The sequence below is a fragment of the Jaculus jaculus genome, chromosome 5 (genome assembly GCF_020740685.1).
Source record: "Jaculus jaculus isolate mJacJac1 chromosome 5, mJacJac1.mat.Y.cur, whole genome shotgun sequence".
NCBI lineage: Eukaryota > Metazoa > Chordata > Mammalia > Rodentia > Dipodidae > Jaculus > Jaculus jaculus.
Genome location: NC_059106.1, coordinates 169,150,896 through 169,172,706, shown reverse-complemented (window position 1 = coordinate 169,172,706; position 21,811 = coordinate 169,150,896). Strand labels below are relative to the sequence as shown.

At 44.0% G+C, this 21,811-nt stretch overlaps 1 protein-coding gene and 1 non-coding gene across 3 annotated transcripts in view; one reads left to right on the top strand and one right to left on the bottom strand.

The window, feature by feature from the left end:
• Positions 1–21,811, bottom strand: part of Ttc27 (tetratricopeptide repeat domain 27) — a 125,862-nt gene that overhangs the window by 47,120 nt on the left and 56,931 nt on the right. For both annotated transcript variants that reach the window (XM_004667337.2, XM_045151126.1), the window contains exons 11-12: positions 13,696–13,791; positions 8,279–8,401 (exon numbers count right to left, since the gene is read on the bottom strand). In XM_004667337.2, the coding sequence (XP_004667394.1) occupies positions 8,279–8,401; positions 13,696–13,791 (219 nt within the window). The remainder of the gene's footprint in view (positions 1–8,278; positions 8,402–13,695; positions 13,792–21,811) is intronic.
• LOC123461204 lies at positions 6,122–6,224 on the top strand. The gene has a single exon (XR_006637506.1). It is a non-coding gene; the product is annotated as a U6 spliceosomal RNA (small nuclear RNA).

Below are 21,811 nucleotides of genomic sequence, written 5' to 3'. Positions count from 1 at the left end.
TACAAACTTGCAGGCAAATATATTTTCTTCACACTATATTCCTCCATCTTCTTCATTCTTACCTGCTCCATTACCACTCGATCTGCATAATTAATCACCGAACCAAGAACTACAGGGAAGTGCCACGCGGCCTAAGCAATGGAAGAAGGCACCATGAGCAGCCAGTGTACACCACTGCAATATCAAAATGTGACCCACGAGGAACCTTCACAGAGCAAAAAGGCACTTCTAGCTATGGCTTGCTACTTCCCTACGGAAATGTATGGGGGAGCACATTTTTGAGACAGGGTCTTGCTGTGGAACTATACAGACCAGGCTGGCCTCAAACTCATGGCTACCCTCCTGTCTTAGCCTTCAAAATCATAGGATAACAGGAGGCTCAGATACAGACTTTTTAGGACACAGAAATTTTTCACTTAAGATTGGGGATAAAACTCAGTTGATGAGCCGGGCGTGGTGGCACACGCCTTTAATCCCAGCACTTGGGAGGCAGAGGTAGGAGGATCGCCGTGAGTTTGAGGCCACCCTGAGATGCCATAGTGAATTCCAGGTCAGCCTGGGCCAGAGTGAGACCCTACCTTGAAAAACCAAACCAAACAACAACAAAAAGAAAAACTCAGCTGATGAAGGACTTGCTGAGCATTCATGGAACTCTAGGCTTAATCCCCTGAAGAAAATAACCCAGGAGTGGCGGCTCACGATTGCAATGCCAGCATCCCTATAAACTAAGTGCTATTCTTAAAGAAATGCTGCAGCAATGACTACACGTGAATAGTGATTCTCAGCATAAAATAAAGTCAGCCCAGGCGTAAAGAGAACGTAATTATAGCTGGAATAATACTCTTACTTTACTGGGGAAACCTGAAAAATCCCCAGAAAACTGTGGCATGATTTGTTCTATAATCTTCCAACTATAAGATCTGTAAAATGAGGCTGGAGGGATGGCTCCGTGGTTAAAGGTGCTTCCTTGCAAAGGCTGACGGCCTGGGTTCAACTCCCCAGCGCTCATGGAAAGCCAGGTGCGGAGAGCGGCTGCGCACCTGGAGTTTGCAGCGGCAAGGCGCTCTGGTGCTCTGGTGCACTCTCCCTCTTCTCCCCTCCTCCTCCCTCCCTCTCCACCACCGCTACCTCTGTCTCAATAAATAAAACATTTACCAAAAAACAATCTGTAAGAAAGCAAGTCAGAAAGATGGTACAAATGTCAATTCCTTAATAAACATATAGCCATTACCCAAGTCAAAGAGAATTGGATCTTCAATTTTCACCTTCTGCCTCAGCGATATGAGAAGTATTTCACAAGAAACAAATGCACTACATGCATGTGCAGGAACTCACACAACTTTAGGCACTGAGCCAAGGTGGACTCTGACTCTGCACAGAGGCTGTTCTCACGATGAGCAGACTGACCCTGGGCAAGGTGATCTACCAGTCTTGCCCGCAGGGAACAAGGATGACTGGAGCAAAGCTGAGACAGCACCAAGTCATCTCCTTCTCTTTTCAGGGATAATCCTTCTACCAGAAGGCCACTTTCCCCTAAAATTCACGTTCTAGGAGCCATCACTGAGGGGTGAAAAATGCAAAGAACCCCCCCCACCTGCCCGCACTCAGTCTGCATGGTACCAACCCCATGCTTCCACTACGAAGCCAACTGATCACTAATCGCTTTCTACATTCTGTGTGTGACAACACCAGACTCTAGCTTGATTTTGCAAAGAGCATTTGCCAACACAAACACTTCAAGTCCAAGATAAAACAAAGTAATTTAAACCAGGCCTTGTTATCCAATTACCTGATTATCTCCTACTTGCATTACCAAGTCATAAGAGCATTTGCAATTATTTTGCCAAGTTTTCTCATTTAAGTTATAAGAACAGTAAGTTTTTTTAATTTTTTTTGTTCATTTTTATTTATTTATTTATTTGAGAGCAAGAGCGAGAGAAAGAGGCAGAGAAAGAGAGAGAGAATGGGCGCGTCAGGGCCTCCAGCCACTGCAGATGAACTCAGGACGCATGTGCCCCCTTGTGCATCTGGCTAACATGGGTCCTGGAGAATCGAGCCTTGAACCGGCATCCTTAGGCTTCACAGGCAAGCGTTTAACCGCTAAGCCATCTCTCCAGCCCGAACTATAAGTTTTAACTTACATATCTAATATCCAATTTTTAAGGAACTAGTGAACCACTGTGAGAGGCAGGTGCAGGGAAGGGAGTAAGGGTTTCAGAGCAAGAGAAGTCTGCGCTCAGATTCCAGCATTGGCCATTTACTAATGCTAACCAGTGAAGTGACCAAAACAACTCAGGGTCTGCATTTTCTTACTGGTATGTGACAGTTTTAAACAGAAGGCTCACGGTGTTTTTAGCACTTACTGAGAGAAAACCAGAATTCTTGCAGGTTCCAATTTCTACTCCTAGGTTAAAGGGCAAATATGGGGTGGGAGAACCTCACCGTTTGCTTTAGAGATACAGTAGCACGGTGTCAGAAAGGACTCCTGTGCCCGTGTCTGGCTGTCCACAGGAGCCTCCTGTTGGAGACTTGCTTCCGTACACTAACCCTTCAGTGAACACTCACTAACCTTCATTCAGCAAATGTTCCCAAGTACATGCCACAGCAGGTTCTGGGACACCGGTCTGGAGCAACGAGACTGAGCGCTGTCAACACCAGAGCACAAGCAAGGGTCTTGAGACAAGCAGGCAGCTACAAGGAGCGTCCCCATCCCGGGACTTCATAATAACCCAGACAAGAAACGCAAGGGTAAGGCCAGCATGGAGACCAGCTGGATGACAGTGGACGCCAGAACCAGATCACGAACCATCTCCACGCCAATTCATTACTGCTAAAGAACTCGGACAATCCTGGAAATGAAAAGGCGGCCAGTAGAGGAGTGGAATGGCCTGTGGCTTTGTCTTTAGGGTGATCACTCTGGCTCTAGTGTGGGAGATGAACTTGTAGAAAGCGTATAAATTGTATAAAGAAGCAGGGTATGGCGACCCTCATCTTTAATCCCAACACTCGGAGGCAGAGGTAGGAGGGTCGCAGTAAATTCAAGGCCTCCCTGAGACTACACAGTGAATTCCACGTCAGCCTGGGCTAGAGTGAGACCCTACCTCAAAAAAAAAAAAAAAATATATATATATATATATACACACACACATACATATAAAGAAACTATCTTAGAAGACAAACCCAAGCCCCACACTCCTAAAAACTGAACCAACTAAAATATCTCAGCAATTTTTAGAAATAAAACCTTTACTTGCAACTTAAAGGAAAAGAAAACTTCAAGCATCGACAGTTACAGTAACTTGCAAATACAGAACAATAAAAGATACTGTTATGGCTTCCTATAAGACAAGAGAAGTCCCAATCCTTATTTTACCCCATGCCCTCACCTTCCTCCCTCACTTCCAAGTAGGTTTATGCCAATTCAGTCTTTGTTGCTCATTTAGAGAGCAAATTAGCTCAACCAAATGAACATTTGACATCAACTCAAAGAAAGCCCTAAAAGTGAGCCAGATAACTAAAAAATTAAATGTTAACAGATGAGAGCCAGTTCTGACCCCAAAGTCAAGCAAAAAGATTAAGACATTTTGCCACTAGTCATTAACTAGCAAGATGTCCGCAGGTGGTTTCTAATGAGAAAGATGGAGAGCCCGCAACAGCAGGGCTTGAGCGAAAGCACCAGATCATCGCCATAAAAATCAGGCATCTCTCTGAATCTGCCTCTTAAAATAAATTATGCCATTAGCATCAAATAAAAGGATTGACGTTTCAGAAATGTCTAATGGAATCAAAACGTGGTGAACACTACTGGCATATAACCAAACACTGAATGAACCTTAGCTGTTTTAGAAATAAAACGTTTGCTTCTAACCTGACATATAACTTTGAAAATTATGATTAAGGTGACCTGAAAATACAGTATTAAAAAAAGGATGGGGGCTGGAGAGATGGCTTTGCGGTTAAGGCATTTGCCTGCAATGCCAAAGGATGCTGGTTCAATTCTCCAGGACCCACATAGGGGGCGCATGTGTCTGGAGTTCATTTGCAGTGGCTGTAGGCCCTGGCGCACCCATTCTTTCTCTCTCTCTCTCAAATAAATAAATAAAAAGGAGGGTTTTTATAAGACAAAATGCTGAAATCAAGCTAGGGAGATAGCTCAACAGCTAAAGGTACTTGTTTGCAAAGACTGCTGGCCTGGGTTCGGTTCCCCTTGTAAAGCTAGATATACAAAGTAGTGCATGTGTCTGGAGTCAGTTTGCAGAGGCAAGAGGCCCTGGCATGCCCATGCTCATTCTCTCTCTCTTTCTCTCTCTAAAATAAATAAATAAGAATATTTTTAAATTCTCTTAACAAAGAAAATGTTAAAAACAACTCTTAAAATCAAGATAGGGTATTTGACTATAATACACCAATTATTAAAACAAACTTAATGACTACATTTATTTTCTTTTTTTTCTGCAGACTGCAGACCTTTCTCATTTATTTATAAGCCACGCTTTTTTATAGCATAACTTTATAGCAGAATTCAGAATATTATACAGAATACCCACATAAACCATACCTTGTTTCTACTACACCCTTTCCTTTGAATGCAGTAAAACCTATGCATCATTATTCTTCTATTTTTCCATGTGACTACATTTATTTTCTAAGTGAACATTTCCAAGAGTATCTAGAAATGTAGCTACTTCCAGGCATGGTGGCACATGTCTTTAAACCCAGCACTTGGGAGGCAGAGATAGGATCGCCATGAGTTCAAGGTCAACCTGGGACCACAAGTCAGCCTGAGTGAGACCCTACCTAGGGAAAAAAGAAAAAAGAAAAAAAAAAACGGCGCACGCCTTTAATCCCAGCACTAGGGAGGCAGAGGTAGGAGGATCGCCGTGAGTTCAAGGCCACCCTGAGACTACATAGAGGCTTCCAGCCTCTGCAAACGAACTCCAGACACGTGCACCCGCTTGTGCATCTGGCTAATATGGGACCTGGGGAACCGAGCCTTGAACCAGGATCCTTAGGCTTCACAGGCAAGTGCTTAACCGCTAAGCCATCTCTCCAGCCCTTGCTTGACATTTTAAATGGCAACTTCTTTTCCACATCTCAGTATAAACAGCCTCATTCATTTCTGGGTATTTTCCCTTCATGGCTACCACAGATCACTTGATTATTGTTTTTAAGGAAATCTTAATAAAATGATGATTTCTCAAGTGGCAAATGTTTATTTCACTAATACCAAATTTACATCTTCTTACTTTGGTTCTGTCCTTTACTTTGTATTCAGTTACTTTTTGTTTCAGTGCCAAATCATAATGAAATGTTGGAGATGTTTTAAACAGTAATTCAAGTGAACATATGTAGCACTGATGTCCATTACCCAACTGAGGGCCCTGGAAACAGCTATAACTAAGCCTGTGGACCCAGTAATGGCGCCCGATGTCACCTGACTGCAATTAAGATGCCCTCTGCTGCTGGGTGTGTTCCCGTTTCAGAGACACTAAAATACTAAGAGATCCGTGTCTGAGCGTCTCAGAGCAAGAACCACCAACGGTCAGGCAGCCCTGTGGGTAAGCACCTGCGCTTTACAGATGCGTCATCTGGGAAGCCTGCGGACAGGGACTCATGTGCTCAGGTCAGCAGAGTACCGTGGTCAGCATGAGGAGCTCCATGAGGGCCAGCCCCACGCAGCAGCTATGCCTCTAGTCACCACGTCACTCTGCCTCCAGAGCATGTCATCTGTAACTAGATTTGTGATCTGAGGCAAACCACAAGGGGGCTCCTCTGATTATCTGGAGAAGGAGGGAATGGGACTGTATAGCTATGAAATTCTTCTCCAGAACCAAAATATCATAGTTGCATAATCTTCACAATGAAGCTTCAGTCAGTGGATGGCAGAGGGCGCTGCACCAGGAGAAAGGCAGAAGAGGCCCATTTGCAGCTAGCTGCTTCCCAGGTTCCATTTGGGACATGATGCATCCTGGTGACCGCCTCCTTTGGGAAAAATCGTAGGATGTAGAAAGAAGATGCCTCCTGTCTGGAGACCCCTTTGAGGCAAATGAATAGATAGTACATCCTCTGACACAAATACCATAGTTAATGGCCAGCAAACCTCTTCAAAAACGGCTTAGCCGTGCTCACTTTGGTAGCACATGTACTAAAATTGGAACGATACAAAGATTAGCTGGCCCCTGCGCAAGGATGATATGCAAATTCGCAAAGCATTCCATTAAAAACAAACAAAAAGGCTTGGTCAGTAGTGACTAACACCCTTTGAGATATACATGAGTTCCTCTGGCCCAGCCAAGCCAGAAGCCCTCCTCTAAAGAGAAAGTCCTGTGTTGAAACCTCAAGAGGACAGCCTGAAGCCAGAAGGTGAAAATGTGGGTGACAGACCCGGTAGCAGAAGACGGGAGGAGTAGCTGTGTCCTTAATGAGGCGTGGACATGCACACTTACGTGCCCCAGAAGCGCCTCCCCCGTGCAGTTGCTTATCAGTCTAGCTCACTGCTAAGTCTGCCTACTTTTTGAGTTCCAATTCAGAAAGTGTTCTTATTGCTCCCTTAGTATTTCTCTTTTGCGGACACTAGCCAAAATCCTAAGCCTGCCCACGCAGCCCACACTCCAAGGATGGCCTCTCCCTGCGAGGGCTGCGCCTCCGCCTCCTGGCCGCCGGTGAGGCTCCCGGCGCTGCGCCCGCCTGCACTCAAGAAGCACAATGTTCCCTTTCCTCTGTATTGCCCTGCCTCCTCCTGGCAGTGGCAGACTTTTAGCTTTTCTGCCCTGTTCTTTTTATTCTCAAACACAAATAAAAGTGTCCTTAAGTTTGCTTCTGAGCTCATTTCTAAAGTCCATTAAATACTAAACGAGGAACCGGCACATGGTTGTGTCTCCCGGCAACACTGTGCTGGTTTCTCCTTAAACAGAACTCAGACTTTCACTGTCATTAATGCATCAACTTTCACTACTATTATACAACACATATTCTTGGGAAGCTCTTTAAGAAATGTGCTTAAATCACTATTTCTCATCTTCAGAATGATGGCAAAGGAAAGGGGGCATGGTTATAAATGATCCAATCTGGGGTTAACTCTGCTGTGTACTTCATTTAATAATGTAAACTATTAGTTCAAAATAACACACAATTTCAATGTGTTCAATTTTATAGCTATTCACAATGTAGAGACACTAAATTACAATTGTGATTATGTCACAGGGGAAGAAACAACAGATCAATAACATGAAAATATTACATTTTTCTCATGACCCAATTTGAGAGTGGAATTAAATATGCGTCATACACTTGACAACTCTTCTGCCTCAAGGAGGGTGTCACACCCTTCAGACTTTCTCTTTTCTTTTTCAGTATTTCAAGGTAGGGTCTCACTCTAGCCCAGGCTGACCTGGATAGAACTCACTATGTAGTCTCAGAGTGACCTCGAACTTTCAGTGATCCTCCTACCTCCACCTCCCAAGTGCTGGGATTGAAGGTATGCGCCACCACACCCAGGATGGAATTTTTCTTTTCTTTTCTTTTTCCTTCTTGGGATGTGTGTGTGCATGTGTGCGTGTTTATGTACGCATACAAATGTGCATCACAAACACACAAGTGGAGGCCAGAAGAAGGCATCAAGTGAACTCCTCTGTCACTCTTCCACCTTAGTTCCATGAAACAGTCTCTCTCAACCTGGCACTTGCCATTTTTCAGGTAGACTGACTGGCCGGGGAGCCCCAGTAGCCCTCCTTTCTCCGCTCCCCTCAGTGCTCAGGTGACAGGCATGCACAACCATGCCTGCCTTTTACATGAGTGCGAGCAGTCAAGCTCAGGTCTTTCTGCTTGAACACCAGGAACTCTTTCTTACCTACTGAGCCATCTCCCAGCCCCTGGATATTTACATAGCTCTAGTAGCTCTAGCTGGATGTTCTGCCTGCTGTAACCTCTGTCATACCCATAGTCTCTGATCATTCAGTAACCTGGAGATAATTAAATAATTCCTAATTTTTCACTTTGAAATTGTCAATATGGGAAAGAGACCAAAGTGCAGTGGACTTGAAGCTTCCATCATTCTCTCTTAAGTGTCAAGTGTCATCAATTTCAACCTGCTTTTCTCTTCTATAAACACAAAATAAGCTGTCCAACATAAATCAGAGAAAATGTTTTAAAGTCTCGGGAAATGAGTAGAATAAAGAATATAAACGAAGACTGGCAAAAGCAGGCTTTAAAAAGAACAAGGGAGAAGCTATTTGAAGGGAGAGGGCACACTGATACCCATGCTTTTACCATGCCATACCTTCCCATGCTGCCCGGCCCTTTCGTAGCAGATGACCACGTCTTCCCACATTTCTAGCTTCTCAAATATCTGAAGGGCTGAACTGGTGCATCCCAACTCAAAGAGCAAAGTTGCAAGTTGGCGCTAGAAAAACCAAATCAGAGTAATTAACACGTCTTCATATAAAAAGATATTCCTGCCTCGATTCCTTGTAAAGGAAGCTGCTGTAACCAGTGTGTCATTTGTAGAAGTCACCCTCTTACTAATTAGGGACTTAATTAAATAAGCATCTTTATAGAGAAAGAAATATTAAAAACACTACAGAAACTATTCAAAATAGGGTTCTGAAATTTTTAAGAACTTAAGGCAGTGCAGATCACAGAAAGCCTATATACCTGTGCTCACTAGTTTTAGATGTGGGGCATTAATGGCTCCTTCTCTCTCAATTCTACTTAGATTGACTTTAGGCACATTTGAGCAAGCTGCACTACCAATTTCCCAGTCTCTGGCAGGTAAAAAGGAAAAACTAAGTCAAGACCAGTTAAATATTGGGTGAGAAAGGTGGATGAAACTTTTAAGGAGGTAGTTTCAGGTGAGAACTGAGTTATTTTCTCTTTTGAATATTCCTTTAGTGCTCTTTGAAAATTCACCATGCATTTAAAAATTAAAAAGCTAGGGCTGGAGAGATGGCTTAGCAGTTACGGTGCCTGCCTGCAAAGCCTAAGGACTTAGGTTCAAATCTCCAGGTCCCACAACACACAAGCTGATGCATGAGCACAAGGTGGCGCACACATCTGGAGGCCCACAGCAGTGGCTAGAGGCCCTGGCATGCGCGCACTCTCCCTCGCTCATAAAATAAATAAATTGTTTAAAAAAAAATTAAAAAGCTAATGGATAGCCAGGCATGGTGGCGCAAGCCTTTAATCAAAGCACTCAGGAGGCAGAGGTAGGAGGATTGCTGCAAGTTCGAGGCCACCTTGAGACCACAGAGTGAATTCCACGTCAACCTGGGCTAGAGTGAGACCCTATCTCAAAAAACCAAAAAAAAAAAAAAAGCTAATGGATATTAAAAAACTCTGAAACTTGCCAGGCATGGTGGTGCACACCTTTAATCCCAGCACTCAGGAGGCAGAGGTAGGAGGATTGCTATGAATTCAAGGCCTGAGACTACACAGTGAATTCCAGGTTAGCCTGGGCGTGAGACCCTACCTCGAAAGACCAAAAAAAAAAAAAATCTGAAACTTAAAAGTAACTATGAGCCAGTACCTGCCTGTAATCCCAGCACTTGAGAGGCCAAGGTAGGATGATCACTGTGAGTTAGAAGGCAGCCTAGTGAGTTCCAGGTCAGCCTGGGCTGGAGTGAGACCTTACCTCAAAAAAAAAAAAAACTAAGAAAATATTTTCAAAAATGAAGTCAAGTTACCAGCATAAAAAAATGTAAATGCTAAGAGAAATAAAAAGTAGGCCAGTATTTCTGTATTCCCTAAAATGTAAGAGAATGTGGCAATTGAAGAGATTTGATTGTTGTATCTTTTTACAAACCAGACATAGGGTTGGAGAGATGGCTCAGCAGTTAAAGGCACTTGCTTACAATGCCTGATGACTCGAGTTCAGTTCCCCAGTACCCATGTAAAGCCTTATGCACAGAAGTGTGCCTCCATCTGGAATCCATTTGCAGTGGCAGGAGGCCCTGGCATGCCTATTCTCATTTATATTCTCTCTTCATGCTTCCAGATAAATGAATATATATTTGTTTGTTGGGGGTTTTGTTTTGTTTTGTTTTGTTTTGTGTTTCAAGGTAGGGTCTAGTCCAGGCTGACCTGGAATTCACTATGTAGTCTCAGGATGCCCTCAAACTCATGGTGATCCTCCTACCTCTGCCTCCCAAGTGCTGGGATTAAAGGTGTGTATCACCCCACCCAACTGAATAAAAATATTTTTAAAAACCAAACATAGAATGTAGGAACAGTAATAACTTTAGTGCCCATGAAGTAAGTACTTCAATGTCTTAATTAATAGATGAAGAAAGTGAATGGCATTCCAGATAACATGGATAGTTCACACCAGAATAAAGACACTTCTCACAATAAACTATTATACTCATGTTTCAAATAATACAGACATGGCTCCTCCCTGTGACGAAAGGAAGAGAGTGACTGAACTTCTTAATGAAAAGGATGTAAATTTTATCCAACTGCCTAAGGGCTCAGAAACCACAGCTGCCAAGGTATATCAGGCAAACACCCAGACTAAATTCTACCTCCAGTGTTAGGTTTCCCAATGCTTCTATTCAGAACGCATAAAAACATCAACACCCTCTATAGGTAGGGTTTCAAATATTTTTATTTATTTATTTACAAGCAGAGAGAGATGGGGGCTGGAGAGGTGGCTAAGTAGTTAAGGTACTTGCCTGCAAAGCCTAATGACCCAAGTTCAGTTCCCCAGTACCCACATAAAGCCAGATGCACAGGTGGTGCATGCACCTGGAATTCATTTGCAGCAGTTGGAGACCTTGGCACACCTATTCTGCACCTCTCTCTCTCTGCTAATAAATAAATAAATAAATATTTTTTTTAAAGAAAGGAAAAGACGGAGTGACAGAATGGGCACGCCAGGGCACAGTGCCACTGCAAACAAGCTCCAGGTTCATGGACTGCTTTGTGCATCTGGATTTACATGGGTATTGGAGAACTGAGCCTGGGTCATCAGGCTTTGCAGACAAGTGTCTTAACTGCTGAGCCATCTCCCCAGCCCTATAGATATGTTTTAATAATGCCATTATAATAGTATTTCAGAATGTGAGATGTTTACCCACCACAAAGCACATAGGATGGAGTATTGAATAAAATGCACAGAACAGAATCAAAAAAATATGGCAAAAAGTTCTGGCTGTTAACATGTTCTTGGTGAAAAAGCTGCTCCAAGAGCTACAGCAGAATTCTTCATGGCCTGTGTTCTGTTTTAACATATGAGGTGAATTCCAAAACAAAATCAATAAGCTTCCTAGATTAGCAAATCTCACAGTGGAGATTCTGTGCCAGTGAGCAGTAGCTGGCATTTGTAATTCTACCCATGTACATAAATCTGTGACAGGACAGGAAGATGATTAAAATGCCAATAGTTACTAAATCGTCTACGGACCTTATCCACTCTGCGCCACAGCTTCCCCATCTGCAAAGTTGGGACGTTTCACAAGCTGGCTGCAATGAAGTAGGTAGCATGTGGAAACTACAGAGCACATGTGTGCATCGCGCAGTGTGTGCTGAAGGCTGTCATTGGCTGGCATCATCACCGCCGAATGAAGAGTGAACTAGGCTCAAAGTCAAGACGCCAACAATCTAGTTCATGTACAGCGTGGATCAACCACCACGAGAAAGCTCATTGCAATGGGCCCCAGGTTCCTTCTCCACAAAATGAAGAAACTGGGTCAGTATGTAAGTGTTACGCGGTTAGAGGAACCACGTGTACAATGGCTGAGGAGCGTGGGGCAGGAGCCAGCACAGACTTTAGGAGCTACACCCACACCTCACGTCCTCAGCAAGAGGACACACGTCAGCTGCTCTGATCGCACCGTCTCACATGCTCCCCACAGGCTTGTGTTTGAACTCTTGGTCCCCAGCACGGCAGTGCTGTGTGGGAAGACTGAAAGCCGTTAGGAGGTGGCATGTGCCTGGAAGACGCGGTCACCAAGCAGGTCCTGCAGCTCGAGGCCCACCACATGCTGCCCCCTGCCTATGCCGGAGGCGGGGCTGCAGCGAGACTCGGCTTCTCACTCCAGCCTGCTGCGCCTTCCCCACCAAGCTGGCCTCGCTCGCCCTCTGTCTCTTCTCTCTCAAATAATTTCTTTTTTAAAAAAACAACACTTTTGTCATATGTCTGTGTGTGTCTGCATGGATGTATGGACATACATGGTGTGTGTGAGCTTGTCAAGCACATGCTATGGTGCAAGTGTGCAGTCCAAGGACAGCTGTGGAGTGCCTGTCCTCTCTCCACACTGCCTGACACAGGATCTCCCTTGCTGTCTTCATGTTGCTGCGCTTCACGTCATACGCACCATCCAGCTAGATGGCAAACTCCAGATTCTGCTGGCTCAGCCTCCCACTGCTATAAGTGCGTTGAGACCACAGGTGCATGTGCCACTTTGTGTCCAGCCTTTAAATGGACACTGGCAAGCTGAACACTGGTAAGCAAGTACTTTAACCACTGAGCTATCTCCCTGGCCCTATATTAAAAAAAGAAAAAAAGGGCTGGAGAGATAGCTTAGCAGTTAAGGCACTTGCCTGCAAAGCCAAAGAATGCAGGTTCAGTTCTCCAATATCCACATAAGCCAGATGTACAAGGTGGCACATGTGTCTGGAGTTTGTTTACAGTGGCTGGAGGCCCTGGCACAACCAGTCTCTCCCCGCCCCCCACCTCTCTCTTTCCGACTCTTTCTCACTCTCTCTTAAATAAAAATATATTTAAAAAAAAAAAAGAGAGAAGAGAGAAGGAAACAGGGGCTGGAAAGATGGCCCAACTCTTTTTTTTTTTTTTTAATTTTTATTAACATTTTTCATGATTATAAAATATATCCCATGGTAATTCCCTCCCTCCCCACCCCCACACTTTCCCGTTTGAAATTCCATTCTCCATCATAGTACCTCCCCATTACAATCATTGTAATTACATATATACAATATCAACCTATTAAGTAGCCTCCTCCCTTCCTTTCTCCACCCTTTATGTCTCCTTTTCAACTTACTGAGATGGCCCAACTCTTAAGGCCCCTGCCTGCAAAGCTAAAGGACCCAGTTCAATTCCCCAGTACCCACATAAAGCCACATACACAAGGTAACACATGCTCTGGAGTTCATTTATAGTGGCTAAAGGCCCTGGTGCCTCTTTCTCTCTCTCTTTCTCCCTCAAGTAAGTAAGTAAATAAAATAATAAAATATAAAAAAAAAAAACAGAAGCAGCATTTATGGTCCTCTTATAAGTTCTAGGATTCCATGTAGTACCCTTTCCTAAATGTTTTAAAGTCTAATATCACTTTAATTAAAATAGCTGTATGAACTAGTTGGCAATCCCCAGCTGCTTTTATTATTTTCATTCATACGTGAAAATTTAAACATAACTTTTAATCATTCTCTTATAATGTGTTTTCTTTTCTAAAGAAGAGTACTTCCTGTACTCAAAGAGAAACAAAAGTACCTGGGGCTGGAGAGATAGCTTAGGGATTAACATGCTTGCCTGTGAAGCCTAAGGACCCAAGTTCTATGCTCCAGTACCCACATAAGCCAGATGCACAAGGTGGCACATGTGTCTGGAGTTCATTTGCAGTGGCTAGAGGCCCTGGAGTGCCCATTCATTCTCCCTGCCTCTTTTTCTATCTGACCCTCTCTCTGAAATAAATAAAAAAAAAAAAAAAATTTAAGTTTAAACTTAAAAAAAAAAAGTACCTGAATGGCCCAGTGAGGCGGCACCTGACAGCAGTAGAAAATCTTCAGGCGCTCCAGGGCAGGTGTCGTTTTATCTTCAAACTGATCTGCAAGAGCCTAAAGAACACAAGTAATCATCAAAATTGGTATTAGTAAATATTTAGTAGGAACAACATTCCAATCACAAACTATATAAATGCACAGGTAAAAGTCATTTTGATGAGGTTAGATAGGATGTTTGAATCCTTCATTTTCCTAGATGTCCAAAGCCTCTAATCAATACCACGCTGCCTGGGCACTACTGCTGTGTGGGCGATTTGGAGGCAGGTATCGCGGCTCCTCAAGCTGTGGCCTCCAAGTGCACATTCTCCTTAGGATTGCTTTGGCTAAGCACGGTCTTCTGTGTCCACATGAACCCTGAACTGCTTTTCCAACCCAGCAGAACGCTGATGGGGACTGCACTGAATCCATAAAATATTTTTAGTAAATAAAGCCACTTTTTTGTTTTTTCAAAGTAGGTCTCACTCTGGCCCAGGCTGACCTGGAATTCACTGCACAGTCTCAGGGTAGCTTTGAAATCACAGCAATCCTCCTACCTCTGCTTCCCGAGTGCTGGGATTAAAGATATGCACCACCATACCTGGCTAATATAGCCACTTTTACAATATTAAACTTGCCAATCCAGGAGCAGGGAATATCTTTCCATTGTCTAGTAGCCAAGACTTTAGTGTCTTGAAATTTTCATTTCACATCATTGGTTAGGCTTATTCCTAGGTTTGGGGATTTTTTGTTATTTTTTTCAAGGTAGGGTCTCATTCTAGCTCAGGCCAACCTGGAACTCACTATGCAGTTCCAGGCTGACCTTGAACTCACAGAGATCCTCATACGTCTGCACCCCAAATGCCAGGATTAAAGTCGTGGGCCACCATTACCCAGCTGGTATTTAATTTTTTTAAAGCTACTGTGAATGAGACTTTTTTTTCTTGGTTTCCTTTCTGTGAGTTCATTACTATTATATATGAATGGTACTGATTATTTTGTGTGCTGATTCTGTAGCCTTCAATTTGATTGAAATTTATTAGATTTAAGAATTTTCTCATGTCATCTGCAAGTAGAAATAATTTATTTCTTCCTTTCCTATTTTTATGTCTTCTTTTAAAAATTTTATATATATAGATATATATTTTATCAGAGGGAGGGAAAGAAAGGGTGGGTGTGTCAGGGCCTCCTGTCACTGCAAACAAACTACAGATGCATGTGCCACCCTGCCTGTGGGTGCTATGGGACTGAACAGGGACAGTTAAGGCCTTGCAGGCAGGTGCTGAGCCGTTTCTCCGGCCCCCATGCCCAACTTTTTAATGTAAAATCTGGGGAACCAAACTCAGGGACTGAGCTCTTCCCTCAGTACCTCCATCCTGCTCTCATTACACACACACACACACACACACACACACACACACACACACACCATGTGCGCGCATCCCCCCCCCCCCTTGGCAGGCCGCAGACTTGCAGCAACCCTCCTAGCTGAGCCTGCCTCCGTGCTGGGATCGCACGTGCGCGCACCACGCCTGACGTGGTTTCAAGCTTGAACATCTCCTTGTAAGGCTGGTTTTGCGGGGGAGGGTGTGTGCTGTGCAAGCACGAGGACCTGAGTGTAATCTCCCAGAACACCTAGAGATGAAGACTAAACCCTGGGAAGTCAGGGAATTATTGAGTACTGGTAAGACCCAGACCTTATTGATGTGCTTGTGGCATGTATACTTTCAAAAGAACAGAGCGGTCCCAAAGGACCTGCCCTTTCACTGAAAGCAATTCATTCTCACTACAATGATGTCAAAGTGTTTATCACCTTTCTGAAGAGCCAAGCGAAAATTAACTGAGGATCTACGAGGTATGACTGGTCACATGCCAGATCACTTTAAACTTGCTTTGTTGTACAACCTTTGTAACCATGTGTGTACAGAGATGGGATTTATTATAAAAATATGTTCTTAACCAAACGTACCTAACAGTGGGGCTGGACAGCTTTTCTTTGACAGGAGCCTGAAGCCACTGTGATTTACAAATAGAGCGGCCTGCCACCTGACACTCCCAAGTCTAATAAAATTTCCACCGAGAACAAGAATTAGAGTTCAAATCTACTAAGTACTAACATTGGTAACCCTATTGCTAATCCAGCATTACAGTCTAAGTAGGAAATGGCAACTGTGAGAAATAAAAATGATGTGTCCAAAGTTATAATGTTAAGAAATAGGTGAGCTTATCTGACTCCAAAGATAGGCACTGGCAGCCTCATCCAAACCTCATCTTATCTCTGTGTGGACAATGACCAGACTGGGAAAATGAAAAACAGCTTCCCACTAGAAAAAGATTGAGAACTTGATTTGACAAGTTTTTTCTCCACTTAAACCTAACAATATGGGAATCAGGATATGGCTTAATCGGGAACATGCTCAGTTACTACATCTGTCCTTGGTAGGAACTGGGGGTACTAACCAGGCCCCCTTGTCATTTTTTTGCACATGTGTAGTGTGTGTGGTGTATGGGATAGTGTGTAAAATGTATGCACATGTGTATCAGACAAACATGGCGTGCACATGTGTGAAAAGGTCAGAGAATCTATGATGCTGATGTAGTCATCTTCCCATTGCTGGACAAAGCACCTGACCAAAAGCAGGTCATGGGTAGGCAGTTTTTATTTTGGCTTACAGTCTTGCAAAGTTCCATGGTGGCAGGGAACAGCACGACCTGAGCAGAAGCTGGACATCACCTCTAGCACAGCAGACGGTGGCAGGGAACAGCACGACCTGAGCAGAAGCTGGACATCACCTCTAGCACAGCAGATGGAAAACGCCAGAAGGAGAGTGAGGCAGATTCTGGCAGGAAGAACAGGCTACAAGGCCCCTAAGCCTCCTCCAGCAGATTCCACCTCCAAACCTGCTTATCAGCTGGGGACCCAGCAGTCAGGCCATGAGTTTACAGGGAACACCCAACTCCAACCACCCACACGTCCTACTCTGTCAACCTTCTGGGTTTGGTCCTTGAGGCAGGCTCCCACTGTGCCAGATCTACCTTCTGGGTCCCACTGGCACATGAGCCGCACCGGCTCTCTAGTCTCCGCCCTCCCAGGACTGGCCGCAGGCACGCAGCCACATGTGGCCTTGTATGTGGGTCCTGGAGACAGAAGGGAAACTGTAGCCAGTGCTCTTGCCACTGAGCCATCTCCTCAGCCCACCTTTCATGATCCTACCGTGCAGAGGGGGAAGGCTGCAAGGAAGCCAGACGGCGCTTTCCTAGAATTCACTCCCTTCCCCTGCACCACTTCAGGTCCCCGTAAACGTTTAAAAATTCTTACAGACTCCAAAGAACTTGTTTCTATGTGCTATGATCTATCAATATTTAACTATATTCAAAATTAAAACACAAAATTTATTCATTTTAAATACATAACATGTTTTGTAAAAAGGAACGATTTCCCCAACAGAACAAAAGCCTTGAAAAGAGCGGCAGAGTCTGGCAAGTCTGCAAGTGTTTAGCTTAACACAGAGCAGCTGTGGGCTGGGCGCTCCATCTGCAGTCACTGCAGCACGACATGGAGGGTGAAGCTTATGAGAAAAGCCTGGCTTCACCCAGTGCACAGTTGAAAAAGGAAGAAGTATTTTAATTAGGGGTATTGTTCTTTGATACTACCCCAAAATTCAATATGTGGTAACTTCTTAAAGGCTATTTGCAATGTGGAATTTGAAATACTGCCAATGAATCTTCCTGTTACACTATTGTTCCATTCAAATCCATGGTCAAGTAACAAAAATGAAAGTGTCTTGCACTTTCAATGGATCTTCTACCCATGCCTGATTGTGAAACATGCTCTGATCTTCCAAATGTTCACACATTCCATATAATATTTAAAAATTCGATGCAGTACTATCACCACCAGTCATGAGAAAAGTCACACCTCAAAACTTTGAAGAGTTAGAAAGCTGTCAGTTTACTGGCGTAGACATGTTTTCTAGAACTCATTCTTTCTTGAAGGCTCAACATTTTATCATCAGTAACTAGTCTTTTCTGACATTGATTTATTAATTAATTAATTTATTTGTAAGGAGACAGAGATCAGGGAGGTAGGGGAAGGGAGATTTTATATATATATACATATATATATGGAGAGAAAGAGAAAAATTGAGTGTGTTACAGCCTCTTGCCCCTGCACACGAACTCCAGATACATGCACCACTTTGTGCATCTGGTTTTAGGTGAATAATGGACAATCAAACCCGGGCTAGTAGACTTTGCAAGCAAGTGCCTTTAACTAACTGAGGCGAGCCCACTTCACTTACTTGTGAAAAAGTTTACAGCACATGTTCACATTGGAATATCCAGTGTGTCCATCAGTGCTTTGGAGTAAAGCAGCACTCTGTAGGAAGAGCAGGAGGGGCACCTCCTTTGGAGACAGCCACAGACATCAGCAAGCAGCCAGGAATTCTGAGTGTGCGACCCACCGGGGCGTGAAGAAGACTCATCCTCAAGGGTGAAGCCAATGACACAGTATTTATTGCCTCATCAAGGCATTTGCAGGCAAAACTTCTTTTATTCAAGAAAAGAAAAAACAAACTATACACATATGTGGCATACAGTAACCACCAGCTCAGTTTGTGCCTCTACCTGCATGTGGATGAACAGTTGGCATTTTGACCACATACTACTTTTATAAAATGCTAATACTAACAATGACAAGGGACATCTCAGGATTACCATGAAAAATGTATGAACTGAGTGCCCCACGGGTCCACAAACTATAGTCTGTCAATTGCCACCTAAGAGATGAGTGGATTTCAGATCAGAATTTCCTATGCGTGGATCTTTTGATGCAAAGAAAGACTGAAAATATAATCCAAAATATACGTGGTAACAACTTACAGACATGTATTAGTACTACTAATTTGGCAAGTTATCATAGATGGTTCCTTTATACACATAATAGATTTTCAAGGATTCAGCCCATCACAGCTGTGCTAAGGGGGAGGCAGGCAGAGCAGGTCACTTCAGCACCGTACAGCAAGTAGAGAAGGGAAAAAGCAGGTTTTCTGATGGCTTCCTCCTTTTTTTTTTTTTTAATTTTTATTTATTTGAGAGCGACAGACAGAGAGAGAAAGACAGATAGAGGGAGAGAGAGAGAATGGGCGCGCCAGGGCTTCCAGCCACTGCTAACGAACTCCAGACGCGTGCGCCCCCTTGTGCATCTGGCTAACGTGGGACCTGGGGAACGAGCCTCGAACTGGGGTCCTTAGGCTTCACAGGCAAGCGCTTAACCGCTAAGCCATCTCTCCAGCCCGGCTTCCTCCTTTTATGCAATCCAGATCCCAACCCATGGACTGCTGTTGCCCACACTCACAACTGGTCTTTCCAACTCAGTTAATCTTCAAAGGAACTGTCCTCACAGGGGTGCCCCCACTGGTCTGTGACTCAATCACACCAGTGCTGGGGTCAAAGGCACGAGCAGCCATGCCCAGCTAAGAGCTCTATTTTAACAAGCAACCCACGGCAGGATCCATGGGCCCAGGAAAGTCTGGGAAGTGATGCCTGTGGCTGCTTACATCTTCACTGGGAGCTCTCCCAGGAAAACTAAAGCGCTTCAGTCACCATAATGTGACCACCCAAAGAATCTGCCTGTTCCTCCCTGGAACCTGGTAGTTGCTTAAGCCATTTGGGGTGTTTTACCTCGTCTTTAAAGTGAGGATAACATTAGTTAACACTTACTGAGGGCTTATATGACAGACACTATTGCAAGGATTTCACAAGTATTAACTAATTGCTCCACACAGATGTAAGGTGAACATGAGAGCCCTACTCCACAGACACGTGGGCTTGGCACAGACACAGCGCACACATCCTCTCTCTTCCTGTGGCTTGTGAAGCCTGTGGACAACGACATCTGGTGCTATTCTGACAACTGACAATGAAGTTCCTGGTGCTGAAGCAGGCACAGAACAACAGACGTGAGAATGGAAGTGGAGCCTTTAACCCAGCACCCGGGAGACAGAGGTAGGAGGGTCACCGTGAGTTCAAGGTCAACCTGAGACTATATAGTGAATTAGAAAAGAATTTGTATCTTCCATTTCAAATCCTTCGGAGTTGTGGCTGGAAGAGATGGCCCAGCAGGCAGGAGGGCCTAAGGCACACGAGGGCCCAGCTTGATCCCAGCACCCCGTAAACACCTGGGGTGTCATACATAGCTATAACCCAGTCCTGTGGGAAAGGGAGACCAGACAATGGCTTTGCTCTTTTATGGGTTTGTTTTCTTTTTGGTTTTTTTTTTGTTGTTGTTGTTTTCAGTTTTTTCAAGATAGGGTCTCACTCTAACCCAGGCTGACCTGGAACTCACTCTGTAGCTCCAGGCTGGCCCTGAACTCACAGTGATCCTCCTGCTTCAGCCTCCCCCAGGCTGGAACTAAAGGTGTGTACCACCATGCCCAGACAGTACTAAACTTTTTAACGTATAATTTGAAAATCCCAACAATCAAAAAACTTGAGGGCTGGGGCTGGAGAGATGGCTTAGTGGTTAAGGCGCATGCCTATGAAGCCCAAGGACCCAGGTTCAATTCTCTAGGTCCCATGTAAGCCAGACACACATAGTGGTGCATGAATCTGGAGTTCGTCTGCAGTGGCTAGAAGCCCTGGCATACCCATTCTCTCTCTCTCTCTCTGTCTGTGACTGTTAATAAAAAAATAAAAATTTAAAAAATAATTTAAAAAACTGGAGAGCTGGTGAAGTAGACCATAGCACCTCTAGGTAACAGATACACATGGCTGCTGGAAGAAGCAAACTGAGTTCATAGGTAATGGCATGCAAAGGTGACCAAGCTGTCACCGTCAGGGACAAGGCACAGTCTATGGGACCCCATGTACGTTAAAGCACACGTATGTTCATGCAGAGAAAGAGGTTGCAAGATAACAGATTGCTGAGACTTGAAGAAAAGTGCTTTCACTTTCAACTTCTGTACTGTTTAAATACTTTTATAATAAACAAGTAGTGTTTCTAGAATTAAAAACAATTAAAAAGAATGACATGATCCAAAAAAATCAAAACATGAGAGTCCAGGCATTTCATAAAATGCCTGCAACCAGGGATAATTCCATGTGTACTTAAAAATAACAATCACAAAGAACCTCTTTCTCCAACTATCCCAACACTATCTACAACCTGCCAGAACATCACGTGATCAGTTTGCCCATATCAAGGGTGGTATAACGCTGTGCTAGAGACTGCACTCACGTGAACAAGGACTAGCAGCTTTTAGGAGAAATGTTTCAGCCTTCGCAGGGCATTATGTTCATTACGGCAACAACCGCGGTATTCTGAGTCCTCATCCCTACCCCAATCACGATACACCCCTGCCTTCAGCACAAACAAAAGTAGTATCCAGCACAAGTGCTCTAAAAGCCAGCTGTAGCTGTGGTAATGCACACCTGGGATTCTAACACCTGGAAAGTGGAAGTAGGAAGACCAAGAGCAGTTCCAAATGGAGTGTGAAGACAGTCTGGACTACATGAGACCTTGTCTCAGGAAAAAAATAAAATAAAATAGGGCTGAAGAGATGGCTTAGCAGTTAAGGCCCTTGCCTGTGAAACCTAAGGAGCCAAGTTCGGCTCCTTAGTACCCACATAATGCCAGATGCCTTCCCCCACCCTCCCCTACAGCCTGGCTATCTGCATCTTTCTCTCTCTCAAGTAAGTAAATAAATAAAATAAAAAAGAAAAATGTTAAAAAGATGCTTTCAAGGGCTGGAGAGATGGCTTAGCGGTTAAGCGCTTGCCTGTGAAGCCTAAGGACCCCAGTTCAAGGCTCAGTTCCCCAGGTCCCATGTTAGCCAGATGCACAAGGGGGCGCACGTGTCTGGAGTTCTTTTGCAGCGGCTGGAAGCCCTGGCGCGCCCATTCTCTCTCTGCCTATTTCTCTCTGTCACTCTCAAATAAATAAAAATGAACAAAAAAAAATTTTTTTTAAAAGATGCTTTCAAAACAGAGCCCTTAAAAATTATGAAATCTATCAGAGTTAGGATATCAACCTGCTGTATGAACAGTCTCCAGTGGCAAAAAAAAAAAAAAAAAAAAAACTACTATAATCTCATACTCC